This window comes from Lygodium microphyllum, chromosome 4 (genome assembly GCF_053477565.2).
Source record: "Lygodium microphyllum isolate KBCC chromosome 4, Lygodium_microphyllum_v1.1.10, whole genome shotgun sequence".
Taxonomy (NCBI): domain Eukaryota; kingdom Viridiplantae; phylum Streptophyta; class Polypodiopsida; order Schizaeales; family Lygodiaceae; genus Lygodium; species Lygodium microphyllum.
In genome coordinates, this window is record NC_141138.1 from 96,689,381 (window position 1) to 96,705,299 (window position 15,919).

Here is a 15,919-nt window from a genome sequence, read left to right on the forward strand (position 1 = left end):
GGATCGCAAAGGAGGTTGCAGAGATCCTAGCTGAATCGAGCAGAATCTGCCAAGAGACAGCCATACAGGCCAAGCAATAGAGCTAGGAAAAGGAGAGAGCACTCTGGCGGGACCTTGCAGCCACGCAAAGATTACTACAGGAAGCACCAGGGGATCCCACCCTCCACGCACAGGAGGTGCGAGCGCAAGCAACCATTGCGGGCCTAGAGGACAGGCGCTCAGAGTTCTCTTTCCGCACCTCAACAGCTTTCTGGGCACGGAAGGGGGATACGATGTGCAAGGAGTTTTTCCAGGTGCACCAGCCTCGCACCTCAGGAGAGCAGATACGCAGCCTTCGAGATCAGTATGGGAGGACTCGCTCTAGCCCGGACGAGGTGATGGAGATTTCCACTGACTACTACAATCGCCTTTTCCAACAGGAGACAGCCTCAGCTAGAGGACAGCGATGTAGGCAGTCTCGCACCTCAAGAGAGCAAATACGCAGCCTTCGAGATCAGTATGGGAGGACTCGCTCTAGCCCAGACGAGGTGATGGAGATTGCCACTGACTACTACGATCGCCTTTTCCAATAGGAGACAACCTCAGCTAGAGGACAACGATGTAGGCAACAGGTCTGGGATCACATCCCGTCCCTCGTCACAGAGGAGATGGGACGCTCCCTCCTAGCCCCCTTCACAGAGAAGGAACTAGAAGAGGCTTTCTATACACAGGATGGGTAGAAATGCTCGGGAGAGGATGGCCTCTCTAAGACCTTCTTTACTACCTACTGGGAAGTGGTGAAGGACCCCCTACTGATGGCCTTCTAGGAGATTCACTTCAAGACAGATGCCAGGGAGCCTTTCGACAAGCCTTATCAGTCTTCTCCCCAAAGGGGGAGATCGATTGGAGCTTTCCCAGTGGAGACCGATCACCTTATTGTCAGTGGCCTATAAGGCACTGGCAAAGATGATTGGTAGGCGACTACGCCCCGTGCTGCCAGACATCATCCATGACACACAGACAAGCTTTGTCCAAGATAGGAGTATCCTGGACAATGTATTTACCTTCTTTGAGGCAACAGAGTGGGCTCAACACAGTGGGCAACGACTAGCCGTACTTCCCTTGGCTTTCGAGAAAGCTTATGACAGGGTGGACTGGGATTTCCTATAGGGCACCATGGTGAGGTTGGGTTTTCCACAGGCTTGGATTCGCGGGGTCTCCGCACTTTAGAGATCGGCCACCAGCAGGGTTCTCATAGGCAATAGGCGTGGGGAGGAGTTTCGGCTGGAGAGATTAGTCTGGCAGGGCTGCCCCCTGGCTCCAACCATGTTCCTACTCTTTGCAAAGGCGATGTCTCACTTCCTCAGGTCCCGTGTGAGCGGTTTACGCGGCCTACGGCTTCCAGTGAGAGAGCAGACAGAGTTGCTAGACTCAAAGTATACAGACAATACAACACTCTACATAGAGGACGATGAGTTGATGTTGGAGAAAGTGAGGCTGGCTCTTGAGGTGTTCTGTTCAGCAACAGGAGCAAAAGTCAAGGCGAAAGTCGGTTGGTTTCCTCACAGACCCGAACTCTAGCATAGAGTGGGGCATCCACCTTGGATTTAGATGGGTGAGCACGGGGCAGACCATCCGGTACCTAGGATTCCAGTGGAACTCGACATCACTCCCACCCAACAGTTTCTTCCAGTCCTCGATTCTATTCAGAGAAAACTGACCTTCTAGAGCACGGCTCGTCTCTCACTAGCCGGCCGAGCCCTGATGGTTAACCAGGTCCTCCTAGCGACGCCCTGGTACATCGCCTCGTGTTGATACTTCTCGCCTTGCATAGTGCAGCTTCGCCGCCTAGTGCCGAACTTCCTTTGGTCCAGGTCTAACAGCTCCAAGGATTCCCGAGCCAAGGTGGCGTGGGCGACCATCATACGGCATCGATCAGAGGGAGGGCTCGAAATCATAGACCCACAGTTTCAAAGTATGGCTCTCTTGGGCAAGCTAGTTGTACGCGGCCTCACACCGAGAGGGCAGACTTGGAAGGTCCTACTGCAAAAGGGTCTTCAGGATTGTAAACCGAAGCTTGGTAGTGAGTGGAGGCCATCCCTAAGATGGATCTTCACATCAGCCCAGATCACCCCCTCCCCCAAATCACCTTTCCTACACAGCTTACTCCGCGTATGGCAAAGCCTCCATAAGGCCCTAATCCAGAGCCTCCCAAGCTGCTGTGAGAGTGCGCAACGGAAGAAGAAACACGAACACAAAGGGAGAGAGAGAGAGAGAGAGAGAGAGAAAGCAGAAAATGAAGGAAGAAAATCTGCACTGACTGTAATGAATGCTGAATACACTGAAATGGACTGATCAATCCCTGCACGCAGCCCGAAGCGTCAGTGAGGGCACCAAATCAGGCTGATGATGACGGCAGCACCGAAGGCGGAGGAAGATGACGGAGTCGGAGTATGCACCTGCCAAAGAAGGAGGGAAGATGATAATACAACTGACTACCAAGTGGGAAATGGCTATAAATAGCCAAAAAACCCAAAAAATGGCCGACCTGAAATTTGAGGCCATAAATATGTCCGACCAGCATTTAATGCTGATCCGACCAGCATTTAATGCTGGTAAAAATGCCAGGAATGCTCAGAAAAATCCCGAAAAGGATAGACAATGTCCGACAGGTGAGGCAGGCTGAAGAATGCAGAAACTGCCCCGGGAAATGCACATAAAATCCCAACTAGAGGAAAAAAATGCACTGAAATGCAATAAACTGAGTGCTCTAAAATGAGCTACCTCCTCCATTAAAACAAGTGATAGACAAGTCAGAGCTCCTAAAGTCCTTGTCTGACTCAGACTGAGGCTCACAGGCAAGAGATGACAAGGCATGACAAACATGACTGCTAACACCCCCTCTCAGATCCTGCATGTGGCGAAAGGCCAAGGGAGAAACGGATCCTGGGGTGGCAAGAGGAATGCCAAGGTTGATGAAGTTCGTCGATGAAGATTGCCGATGAAGAAACTCCTCACGATCCTGGGAAGCCCCCTCTAAAACAGTAGGGGCCAGAAAATCCACAGCCGCATCACCGAGATCGCCCCCCTCTAAAAGGGATGGGGGGTACGAGGGAACCACCGGAGGAGAGGGTGGGGGATGGAAAGGAACCTATGAAAAAGAGGGTGCACAAGTGGGAACGGGTGTAGCAATAGACAACTGCCTCGGAGGTCCCTGCATAAGAGAAGGGGAATGGAGCATATAAAGCCCGCTCTCCTGCCAACCTGTCGCAATAACAGCCCCTGTAGAAGAATCCTCAATACAAACGGCCTGCTCGGTAAAGACAACCCGGGTATAGCCTAGTAAGGCCATAGACTAAGAGGAGTGGAAAGCCCAAGTCAAGAACATAAAGAGCCTGCGAAAGGGAGCTCGACGCGCGGTCGGGAAATAAAGGCAAAGTACAAACACCACAAATAGGCACCGAAATAATGTCACCAACAGTGACTGAACCCTCAGAAGGACATAGATCTTGCAACAAATCACCTCGGGGAGTCATATGACTAGAAGCTCCACTATCAACCAGCCAAGGCCTCTCAGAAGATGAGGCAACCACTGAAGAAGGCTCCTCCAAGTCAACAATATGAAGGAACACTGACTCATGGTTAACCGCTGGAGTAGAGGTAGAAGGCTCAGATGTTTTAGCTCCATCCTTCGCTCCTGGACGAAGGTGAGGGAACTTCTTCCAACATTTCTCCTTTGGATGTGTCCCCTTCCCACAGTATGGGCATTTAGGCTTCTCCGAGTCGGAGTCAGAACCTGAAGAACTCTCCTGTCTTTTAGCCTGTGACTTCCCTTTCTTTTGTGTCCCCCCTCTCGAACCTGCAACAAAAGCTTTGATGGAGGTGGATCCACTGGCTACCTCTTTGGCGCGTTCATCATGCTCCAAAACAAGCGGGGCAAGCTCCTCCCATAGAAGCTTCTCACGGGTCCTCGATGTAAGAAGGCTGGTGTAGAAGACATCAAAACCGAGAGATGGCAGCTGAGTCAAAAGAATCATGGCCATATCCTCGGAAGAGATCATCTTGTCAAGGGACGCAAGCTCATCCCTCATGTCTTCCAACTTGTTGATATGATCCTTCATGGAAGAAGAATCATCAACAACGAGCATCCGTAATTTCTTCTCGAGAGTAATCCGATCGGCAAAAGTCTTCTGATGGTACAAAGAAGCAAGCTTTGTCCACACTTCCGCTGCTTTCCGCAACCTGCGCACATGCACTAGGACAGAATCCTGTAAGCTCATAAAGAGGAAAGATCGAGCTCGTGAGTTGAGCCGATCCCATAAGGCCGCACGACCCATCCATGATCCAACGGTGGGATCCTCCACTGGACGGGAAACAGGGTGGGTAACAAACTCCCAAAGATCGAAGGTATCAAGGATACACTCCACCTTACATGACCAAAGCGAGTAGTTGGAACCATCAAGCCGGTCTTCTTTGGGCAAAGAAGGGAGTACGGGCACATGTATAGAGGGTGCCATGGAAAGCATATGAAGGCTCGCAGAACGAGACTTCTGTGAAACATGGAGAGAACGGGGAATAGAGGGATCTCGGTCAAATAAGCTAGGTGACCTCCGGTCGTCGCGTGAACTAGCACGAAAGTCTCTCTCTCTCTCAGAGGAAGGAATAGAGACCTCATCCTCTGAATCAACAAAGAATTGATGATAAGACATCTTCGTATATATCTGCAATCACCAAAAAATCTGCAACCAACAGAGAGTCAAGATGGAGCCGCCTATGTCAGAAAAGACCCAAAAGATGTCGCCTACAAGAGGAGAGAGAAAATGCTGCCGCCTGGAGAGAAAAACTGCCGCCTATCCTCCAGATGATGATGCCTTCTCCTCTGCTGATGTTGACCACTTCCTGTTGGCTGCGTTTGATGCAAACCCAGGCTGCAAACACCTAGAAAACTATCGCCTACTCCTGATGCTGCAAAACAACAAAACGCAAGTATGGAAGGCTGCGTTTCAGCCTGGACAGCACCGCCAAGGGCTGGAAAGGGGGGAAGAAAGGCTGCACTTGATGGTGTCCTCCTCTACAATGGAAGCTCTCCTATGTGCTCTCAGCTAGGCTCTGATACCATGTGAGAGTGCGCAACGGAAGAAGAAACACGAACACAGAGGGAGAGAGAGAGAGAGAGTAAAAAATGAAGGAAGAAAATCTGCACTGACTGTAATGAATGCTGAATACACTGAAATGGACTGATCAATCCTTGCACGCAGCCCGAAGCGTCACTGAGGGCACCACAGATCAGGCTGATGATGACAGCAGCACCGAAGACGGAGGAAGATGACGGAGTTGGAGTGTGCATCTGCCAAAGGAGGAAAGATGATAATACAACTGACTGCCAAGTGGGAAATGGCTATAAATAGCCAGAAAACCCAAAAACTGGCCGACCTGAAATTTGAGGCCATAAATATGTCCGACCAGCATTTAATGCTGGTAAAAATGCCAGGAATGCTCAAAAAAATCCCGGAAAGGGTGGACAATGTCCGGCAGGTGAGGCAAGCTGAAGAATGCAGAAACTGCCCCGCGAAATGCACATAAAATCCCGACTAGAGGAAAAAAATGCACTGAAATGCAATAAACTGAGTGCTCTAAAATGAGCTACCTCCTCCGTCAAAACAAGTGATAGATAAGTCAGAGCTCCTAAAGTCCTCGTCTGTGACTCAGACTGAGACTCACAGGCAGGAGATGACAAGGCATGACAAACATGACTGATAACAGCTACCAGGAGAAGATACCATCAGTCTGGAACCCCCAAGTCAAAGATCAGAAAGGGGCACAGATTGGCGAGCGCCCCCACATCCAATGGGCTGGTTGGGAGGCCAGCCTAGCTTGTACCATCAGGACATGGCGGGAGGTGTACAAGATGGCAGACGAGGAGATGCTGCAGCAAGTATCAGGCTGCCAGAGAGGAGTGGTGTGACATTAATGTGACATTAAAAGGGATATTTAATGTCACATTAAGGTCGTAAGTGTGGAATGTGACATTAAAAGGGATATTTAATGTTACATTAAGGTAAATTTAGGGGAACATGCACGAGAAAGACCGTCCGGGCTCTTGGGCGCCCGAACGGGTTTAGGGGAGCCTAGAGAGTAAGGGAGTCCAGAAATAGTAGGACTCCAGCTAGTTGACGGCTGGCAAAGAGATAAGCTAGAAGGCCAGCACTTATCTAGGCGTGGCTGGGAGGTGAAGGACACTCGTGCTTCCATCAGTTTTCAGGAAATTTGTGCCCGTAATCTAACATTGGTATCAGAGCCTATGTTTCTGATCATCAATCGAACAGAAATCCGTCAAGATGTCAGTCGTTAGTTGGTTCGTCAGTATTTGTAACATTGCGTGACCATCAGAAAACGGGCCGTCACTTCTGCCCTGCATCGTCGCATAGGAAAACGGGCCGTTACCTCTTCCGTCCGTCGCATGAATATCAACGGGCCGTAAAGGAAAAGTAAAAGGGGAGAAGCCACGTCACATCACATACATTAATGACTTATTTCGCTGCGGGCAGAAAACGATACGTCATATTAAAGTGACCCGTTTCGTGACGGGCAAGGAAAAGAAAAGAAATAAAAAAAAAAACGTGGGTCGCGAGGATCAGGCGAGCAGCCACCAGCATCCGTGAGGACCAGGAGTGGAGTCGCCAGCATTCGCGAGGACGAACCAGCTCAGACGTGAAGCTGCCAGCAGTAGTGGAGCTGCCAGTATCAGATTGCTGTTGACAGATAGGACTGCTTCTGAGGCGGATAAGACTGCGACTGCTGTGAGACAGGCAGAAAACTTCATACATAACTGAAGCCTCAGCCTGCCATAAAAAATCAGGGAAGTATTTTATCTTGTATGCAAATTTCTTATTTTTGCTTTCCAATTCCAGTGTATTAATGGCAGAAAAAGGGAAAGAAAGGGTAATGGAAAGTCCTAGTTCTGGGGATCAACCTATGGCAGATCCCCATGAACCAGACATACAAGAAGAACAATGGGAAGAATTTTTTGCCACGAGAGAGCAATTTGATGATCTTTCTGCTCGTGTGCAAACTCAGGGGGTTCAAATGGAGTTTTTAACTCAAACACTTACTGAAATAAAATCTCAACTAACTTTATTGTTGGAAAGAGATAAGAATAAGATAAAAATGTCGGATGTCCCATCTTCATCGAAAGATTTAGATGTGACTATGCGAGATCCTAAGGAACCCCAAACCTACCATAAATTGAGGGATAATCCGGTTTTAAAGGATATGAAACCACCTCAATTTTATGGGGAGGAAAAAGATAGGAATAAAGATACAATCTTTAATTTCCTCCAAAAATGGGAAGATTTACATAAATTAAAAAATACACCACCACATCTCCAAGCACTGGAGGCTAGTTTAACTTTGGGACCCAAAGCATATAAGTGGTGGCGAACCTTAAAGGAGGCGAATAAAATACCTGAAACTTGGGCTCAATTTGAATCCGTATTTTTAAAAGAATTTCTTCCTGAAAATGAAATGGAAAGAAATTGGGAAGATTGGGATTATGTCAGACAAAAGGGACGACCCCTACTGACATATCTGGAGGAATATCGTGAGATAATCCTCAAACTGGAAGGAATTGATGAATTCCAAAAAACAAGAGGATTCATTAGGGGACTGGATAAAGCCTGTAAAAAGGAAGTAAAACGGAGTTTACCTAAGACGCTTGAAGAGGCAATTAAATTTGCATTAATTTATGAAGATAGTACGCGTCCAGGTACACTCACCAGTCTCACTGATATGGAGCCCAAGTCTAAGGAATTAGAAACCTCAAAATTTGTGGGCAAATTTAAAAGAAAAATGCCATTTTTCAAAGGTAAAAAACAACCTTTTGAAAAGAAACCATATATGAGGCCAAAGCTAAGTCCTGATGACTTTGATAAGGCCAAAAAACAAAAATTGTGTTTTAATTGCCTATCCCCTAACCATGCTGCTTGGAATTGCCCTCAAAAGAAAAAGGGGGAAGACAAAGAAAAGGACAAGGGCAAGGGAAAAGAAAAACAAATCCATGTAGTGCAGACCTTAGAATTAAAGGGCCATGAAAAGTATAAATCTTTAGAGGTCTTGCACATGGATGTACAACATAAGTGTTGTATGTCAACTTCTTTGTGGCAGCCTACCTTTGGGCCACATGATTTACTTAGAGTACATGGATTGATAGCTGGAAAACGGGTTAGAGTCATGATTGATGACTCTGCCACACATAATTTTATAAATTATGCACTTGTCAAAAAATTGAAACTTCCCCAACAAAACAGTGAGCATCAATACGTTGTGCGTATGATGCAAGGCCAAGACAATAAAATATGGGATACCATGGTATCCAATTTGGAAATCGAGATTCAAGGATATAAAGATAAGCTTGATTTCCAAATAATGAACATGGAAAGAGCTGACATTGCTCTAGGGAGGGAGTGGCTATGGGGATTGGAACCATCCTTAAAACGTAGCTATCACCATAATACACTGGAATTTGAAAGGGATAGTAAGACTTTTGTCATTCAAGGTGAACATGAAGTATCTGATAATCCTTTGCTGTGTTCTACTGAAGTTCAGAAGCTGATAAAGAAGGAAGTTTGTGAGGTATATATGCTATGGTCTTTTCTTGTACAAAATACTTTTACTTCCTGTAATATAAAGCAACAATTTTCTTATGTTTGCGAATTGAATGTAAATAATGAATTGAACAGTTTGTTAGATGATTTTAAAGATGTGTTTCCTTCTGATTTACCTAGTGGCCTTCCACCAGATAGGGGTGAAATAAATCACCCAATTGATATAAATAAGGATACACACCCAATTTCAAAACCACCATATAGGTTAAGTGAAACAGAGCATCAAGAAGTTGAAAGACAAATTAAGAATTATCTGGATAAAGGGTTTATTCAACCCAGTAATTCACCTTGGGCTTCACCAATTTTATTGGTAAAGAAAAAAGATGGTTCTATGCGACTTTGTGTTGACTATAGAGCACTTAATAAAATAACGGTGAAGAATAAATTTCCTATGCCCAGAATGGAAGATCTTTTTGATCAATTGCAAGGGGCAAAATTCTTCACAAAGATAGACTTAAGATCAGGTTATCACCAAATAAGAATTAAGGCACAAGATATTTCCAAAACGGCATTTCGTACTAGATACGGGCATTATGATTTTTTAGTGATGCCTTTTGGTCTCACTAATGCACCAGCTACTTTTATGAAACTCATGAATAGTGTTTTACGGCCCTATCTAGGACATTTTGTAGTAGTCTTTTTGGATGATATCTTAATCTTTAGTAAATCAAGAGAAGAACATTTGGAACACTTATTATTAGTATTCCAACTGTTAAGAACACATTCCCTTTATGCGAAGAAAACTAAATGTGAATTCTTTGCACAAGAGGTCAAATATTTAGGGCATATAATCTCGAAAGAAGGAATCAACATGGATCCAGAAAAAGTAAGGGCAATTATTAAATGGCCACCTCCACGGAACCTGGAAGAGCTGCAGATCTTCCTAGGTTTATCTGGATTTTATCGTAGATTCATTCGAGATTATGCCAAAATAGCTGTTCCAATGACAGACCAACTTAAAGGGAAAGGGAAAAGTTTTAATTGGGGAACAGACCAAAATGAAAGTTTTCAAAAACTTAAGGTAGCTATTGCTACAGCTCCAGTATTATTAATAGTGGATCCCAATAAACCATTTGTGGTTGAAGCTGATGCCAGTGATAAGGCAATAGGCGCGGTCTTATTACAAGAAGGTCGACCAGTTGCTTTTGAAAGCAAGAAATTAGATCGTGCAAAACAGAATTATTATGTTTATGAGAGGGAGCTGTATGCAATAGTACATGCAATGAAGAAATGGAGGCATTATTTGTATGGTGCCAAACTTTTGATCTTATCGGATCATGAAAGCATTAAGTGGCTTAATGATCAACCAGATTTACATGGGCGTAAAGCCAGATGGGCCGAACTCCTCCAAGAGTTCGACTATGAAATAAGATATAGAAAAGGAAAGTATAATATAGTAGCTGATGCACTCAGCAGAATGCCCATCATTAATGAATTGAGTTTTACTCAGTTCACTTCCAGCTTGCTTGAATCTTTAAAAGGGAAATGCCAGGTTGATCCGGCATATTCCAACATATGGGAAGCAATAAAAAATGGGGATCCAAATGAAAGTGCTTCTACTGAGGAAGGAATATCTGAGGATATTCAACTAGGAAATGGAGCATCAGGGGTTGCTCAAACTGGATTCAAGTGGAAGAATTTTACCATTGATAATGGTTATTTACTCTACAAGGGTAGGGTATGTGTCCCGAAAGATATAGAAATAAGGCGCCAGATACTCTTTGAGTGTCATGATACCCCTAATGCGGGACATCCAGGAGTTAATAAGACTTATAGTCTTATTAAAAGGCAGTTCTATTGGCCTGGAATGAATAAGGACGTCCTTGACTATGTAGTCAAATGTAATAAATGCCAGGTTAATAAAGCTGAAAAATTAAAAATGGGAGGACTTCTCCATCCATTAGAAATTCCTTCGGGAAAATGGGAGAGTATCTCCATGGATTTTATTGTTGCTTTACCTAGAACACAGAGGGGGCACGACTCTGTGTGGGTAATTGTGGATAGGTTAACCAAAATGGCTAGGTTTATTCCAACTTCAACTGATGTTAAAACACCAGAATTGGCTAGATTGTTCGTAGAGAACATATACCGATTGTATGGCCTTCCGGCAAATATAGTTTCTGATCGGGATAGAAAATTTGATAGCCATTTTTGGCGTGCGGTATTTAGGAAATTGGATACTAAACTTAGCATGAGTACGGCGGATCATCCGCAAACTGATGGGCAAACTGAAAGGGTTAACCAAATTCTTGAAGATATGCTTAGGGCATATGTGAGTAAAAGGCAAACTAATTGGGAAGAGTATTTACCGATAGCAGAGTTTGCATATAACAGTGCCAAACACTCTTCCACTGGATATAGTCCATTTATGTTGATGTATGGGTTTCAGCCCAGAGCTCCTTTTGCAGTAGGACTGCATAAGGAAAAGGTTCAGGCAGCTAAAGACTTTTTGGAGGATATGAATAATATGTTAAAATTTGCTCAAGAAAATATTAAAAAGGCTCAAAGTCGAGCTAGAGCATATGCAGATCCTCACCGAAGAGACATCTCCTTTGAAGAAGGAGAATTGGTCTATCTTAAGGTGCCTGAACAAACTAAAACTATGAAAAAGGGACATTGTCCAAAGCTTTCACCAAGGTATTGTGGTCCTTTCATAATACTTAAAAGGGTGGGAGAATTGGCTTACAAGCTCCAACTACCTGCTGGTAGTAAAATACATCCAGTTTTTCATGTAAGCAAACTAAGGAAGAAGCTGGGTGATTTGGATAATCTAATCTTAAATGATGATATTGAGGAGTTATTCTATGACCAATCTAATCCACATGAACCAGAAAAAATATTAAATGTTCGTAATAGACGAACGAGAAATACTATTTATCAAGAATGTTTGGTTAAGTGGAAAGATTGTTTAGAAGAAAGCTCAACATGGGAGCGAGTAAGTACTTTAAAGAAAAGGTTTCCCGATTTACAGTTAGACCTTCCAAATATCGTTTTCGAGGACGAAACCGATTCTTAAGGGGAAGGAAATGTGACATTAATGTGACATTAAAAGGGATATTTAATGTCACATTAAGGTCGTAAGTGTGGAATGTGACATTAAAAGGGATATTTAATGTTACATTAAGGTAAATTTAGGGGAACATGCACGAGAAAGACCATCCGGGCTCTTGGGCGCCCGAACGGGGTTTAGGGGAGCCTAGAGAGTAAGGGAGTCCAGAAATAGTAGGACTCCAGCTAGTTGACGGCTGGCAAAGAGATAAGCTAGAAGGCCAGCACTTATCTAGGCGTGGCTGGGAGGTGAAGGACACTCGTGCTTCCATCAGTTTTCAGGAAATTTGTGCCCGTAATCTAACAAGTGGAGTTGAGGCGAAGGGAGATAGATGCAGCAATATCTCTGAAGTGGCTTGCTCCCCCGATACGAGTGCCGATAGAGTCCGAGGAGGTATGGGCCGCTAGGTTCTCACCAATAGGCATTCCCCTACAGGTGGCATGTAGAGTGGGCGACGCCCCGCAAGGAACTTTCTTCACTGTTCAGGAGAGGGGGCGTCTGGCCCTTGACAAAGGGCAACAGGATTGACAAAGGGCAACAGGATGAGGGGTTAGTTGCTCTTTCGTTGAGGAGGATTCGGGTGGTGGGCCTTCAGGGGAAGACATGGCGACTAGACCCCTATGTTTTTTGGAAAGAGCTCAGGGAGTGGCGCCTTTGAATTTGGGAGGGCAGACCACTTGATGAGCTGGAGTGGGATCTAGGAGAGTGGCTATGGCCAGCCACTGCAGTCGCCAAGAAGCCACCAAGGTTCCTGGAGTACACTGCCAGGATTGGCAAACATGTACTGATGGAGGAGGACATGGATTGGGGGCCGTCACGTAGCAGGCACTGGGCGGAGCACAGCATCATGGAGTCGTTCCGACGAACCTTCTGGCGCCGCCTATGGGATAGCTAGAGACCGAGGAGGGTATCGTACTTCTTATGGTTGGTGGCACATGGAGGCTTGGCGGTGGGAAGTTGGCTTGCCCAGATGTAGCAGGGAGGTTGTAAGAGCTGCACACAGCAGCCTCTGGAAACCCCAAAGCACTGCCTTTAGTCATGTAAGGAGGTGCAGCTCGTGTGGAGAGGAGCATGCCGCATCCTTCGTCGTATAGCACCCAGCCTTGGATATATCTCATGGGAAGCTTTCTATTGGCAGGCAGTCAGCCAAGGCCATCACCTTCTGTACGAGGCCGGGATGCACGGCACGATATTCTTCATCGAGGCAAGGTCATACGCAGTGGTCGACTTGGAGGCTCTACCCATCCGTCAGGTACTAGAGCCCACAACAAACCGCTCCGAGGTATAGGAGATCATAGGAAGTCTTACTGGATGGCATATCTGAAAGGCACGGTGTCAGGAAACTTTTGGCGGAGAGAGACTTTCAACACAGGCGACCTTAGCAGAGCTCTGGACCTCCATCATCCACTCCCTCCGCGGCCGTTAGGATCAGGTGCAAGGCGAGTCCAGGGCTCGTCAGGAACTCCGTCGTCATTTCATGCATACCGGGGGTAGCCAAGACCTGTTTTTCGTGATGCAGGCAGGTAGCCCCAGATGGCGATACACCCCCCCCCCCCCCCCCCCCCGGCTTCTTCCCCCCATCCCCCCCAGACCGCCTTGAGAGGCTTGTATTCATGATGTATTTGTGCCTTTGCATCAGCTCCAGCTAGTCTGTTGAGCATGAGCACTCCATTGTAATCAGTTTTTTTTAGTAATATAATCAGCCACATTTAATCGGAAAGGAAAAAAAAGAGATAACCTCATACAACTTAAACTAAGTTCCACTTAGGACCAACTATAGAAAACAATATGACTTGACGATACCATTGGACAGCCTCACATTTAACCAAGGTCCTGTTAAGGTTAAGTATTACTATAACAATAATCATATAATTTGTAATTAGACAACAGTTGAGAGAGAGAAAGAGAGAGAGAGAGAGAGAGAGAGAAGAAACTGAGAATCACTATCTTAACCCACTTGAAGGGCACTCTACAAGCTAGAACAAGCTATCTCTTCCATGATATGGCAGATGCAATAACTTGTCTGCAAAAATACCTCAAGGACTACCATTCTTATATGAGTTTTACAGAAAACAAACACTTAGATAACAACCAAATTGCACAGAGCTCCAAGGAGTGACATGCAACTACAATAAAGACGATTAATGCAAAAACAGCAACAGTTGTCGTTGATTTACCAGTCCTTTGATACTCTGGTGGTGTATAAGCTAAATTTGTACTGTAGCTCCTTCCATCGCTGCTATTTTTCATGAGCCCAAAACATGAGAGACGTGGATTACCATCCTGTGAAATAAGCCACCATCTAAGAGATGCGGGCACTAGATTTCAAAAGGACAAAAATTGCACACAGATGAATGCCATATAAACATGTGAGAGAAGTTAAAGATACTCAATTTGTTTCTATAATTAAACACCTATCAATATATATCTCTTGTCTTCAGCATTAACAGCGTATCCTGCTTTCAACACAGTTCTAGATATAGAGACAAATCAAGCCAGTTATCACACCTAATAAACTCCAAAAAGAATTCCATTATATCTCATAACACTTGTCCCAAACTATTGGTAAAATGCAAGCAGTGGACTGTTATTGTCAACTACAGAGCATGCTGTAATTTTTCATGTCAACAACGGTAGCAAACTTAGAAAGCTGTAGCCTAAATCAGTATCTGCATGAGCAACTCATGCCTTGAACAGAAAACACTCTGAATCTCACACTCAATACCCTTCTAGCTGGTCCATCACACATTAAGACAGAATATGAGAAGTTTCAAGTGCCAAAGAAATTACATAAACATGTTAACCGGTACCTGGTCAAAAAGGACACGGTATGCATTCAAGTCATGATATAGAGGACGGTTATTGTTACTGCAATGTTCCAGTGCTTGAGAGATATAGAAGGCAACCCGTAGCCGCATTGCCCACTCCATAGGTCGCTGTTCCCCTGCATATAACAGGCTATGTTGATCAGAAGGTGTCTACCTCTCTGGCTCATAACAACAAAATAGGAGTGAGAGTGTAAAACAAGCCTTCAGCTTTTAGGCCCCAACAATGCGTGCACATAATCAGTGGAAACAGATGTCCTAACACCTGTCACTTGACCATCTAAGGTTTAGCCTTTAAAACAATGACCATAGCATATACCATAATGGTCAGACAAAACGTATTCATGGTCAAAAATGTGTCCAAAATGTGTCTAGTTGAATGTTGTACATTGAACCTCATGAAGCCAGATCTAATACACGCTTGTTTGGTGTCTTACAGTGGAAAAGATGCCGAGCAAGTGTTTCATTTGGCATATATTCAGCCACCAGATAGCGCTCATCACCTTGGCAGCAGCATCCTATCAAATTAACAAGTCTATCTGAACGAACTTGCCCGACACTGAGAGCTTCATCCTGTAAAACAAGCCCAATCATGCAACCTTAGTATCACGGCAACCAGCAATAAGACGAAGTGTAGTTTTTTATTATGTAATCCTGCAACCTGCAGTTCTACAGAAGTGAAACTATTAACTCATCAAAGACAAGATTGAATAAGAAAGGATGCTGCATACTTTCTTATTCAATCCCCATGAACTCCACAAGATCCTTTGCCAACTCTTGAGCATTTTGTATTTTAAGCCTGTAGTTTCTCTCAAGTCTCAATTCAAACAGACTGATTGAAAAGCTGATTAATGAAACATTATAAAAGCAGCTTGACATGCCACACTCATCCATACAAAACTCTGGCTTCCATGCTCCTCTTAAATAGGCAGCACGAAGTAGCTTACTTTTTGCCATCAATTGTAGACTTCTGATTATAATTGAAGGATGCCTGCTCTCATATTCTCTTCAAGACTCAAGAACTAAGTTGATGCAAGACACGCTAGTGATGCCAATCCAATACCCAGTCTAAAATTTGTATCAAACAAGAGTTCACATGAAGCTCATTATCCACTTGAAACCATATGCATATCAAACAGACATGAGAAAAAGAAGATCACAGTCTAAGATAATGCAAGCATGCACGAGATAATGTGACAGTTCCTCCAAAATCCTTGGTGTAGCTGCTTGTATTTCATTAACACTTACATACCTGAAACCTGAATTATTTAAATGTGTTGGTAATAGGTTTTAGCTTGCAACTCCGCATGCATGCTGCTTTACATGGACAAAGGAAAGAGCTCGTTAGTGACTACTAGATACATTTATGGGGTATGGGTACTGCATTCAGTGTGTCCTATGTT

At 44.7% G+C, this 15,919-nt stretch overlaps 1 protein-coding gene across 1 annotated transcript in view; it reads right to left on the reverse strand.

The window, feature by feature from the left end:
- LOC148037356 (serine/threonine-protein kinase BSK1-like) overlaps positions 1-15,919 on the reverse strand; it is a 48,209-nt gene that overhangs the window by 18,465 nt on the left and 13,825 nt on the right. Inside the window, exons 3-5 of the mRNA XM_087676261.1 lie at positions 14,954-15,089; positions 14,502-14,635; positions 13,869-13,974 (exon numbers count right to left, since the gene is read on the reverse strand). Coding sequence (XP_087532387.1) covers positions 13,869-13,974; positions 14,502-14,635; positions 14,954-15,089 — 376 coding nt within the window. The remainder of the gene's footprint in view (positions 1-13,868; positions 13,975-14,501; positions 14,636-14,953; positions 15,090-15,919) is intronic.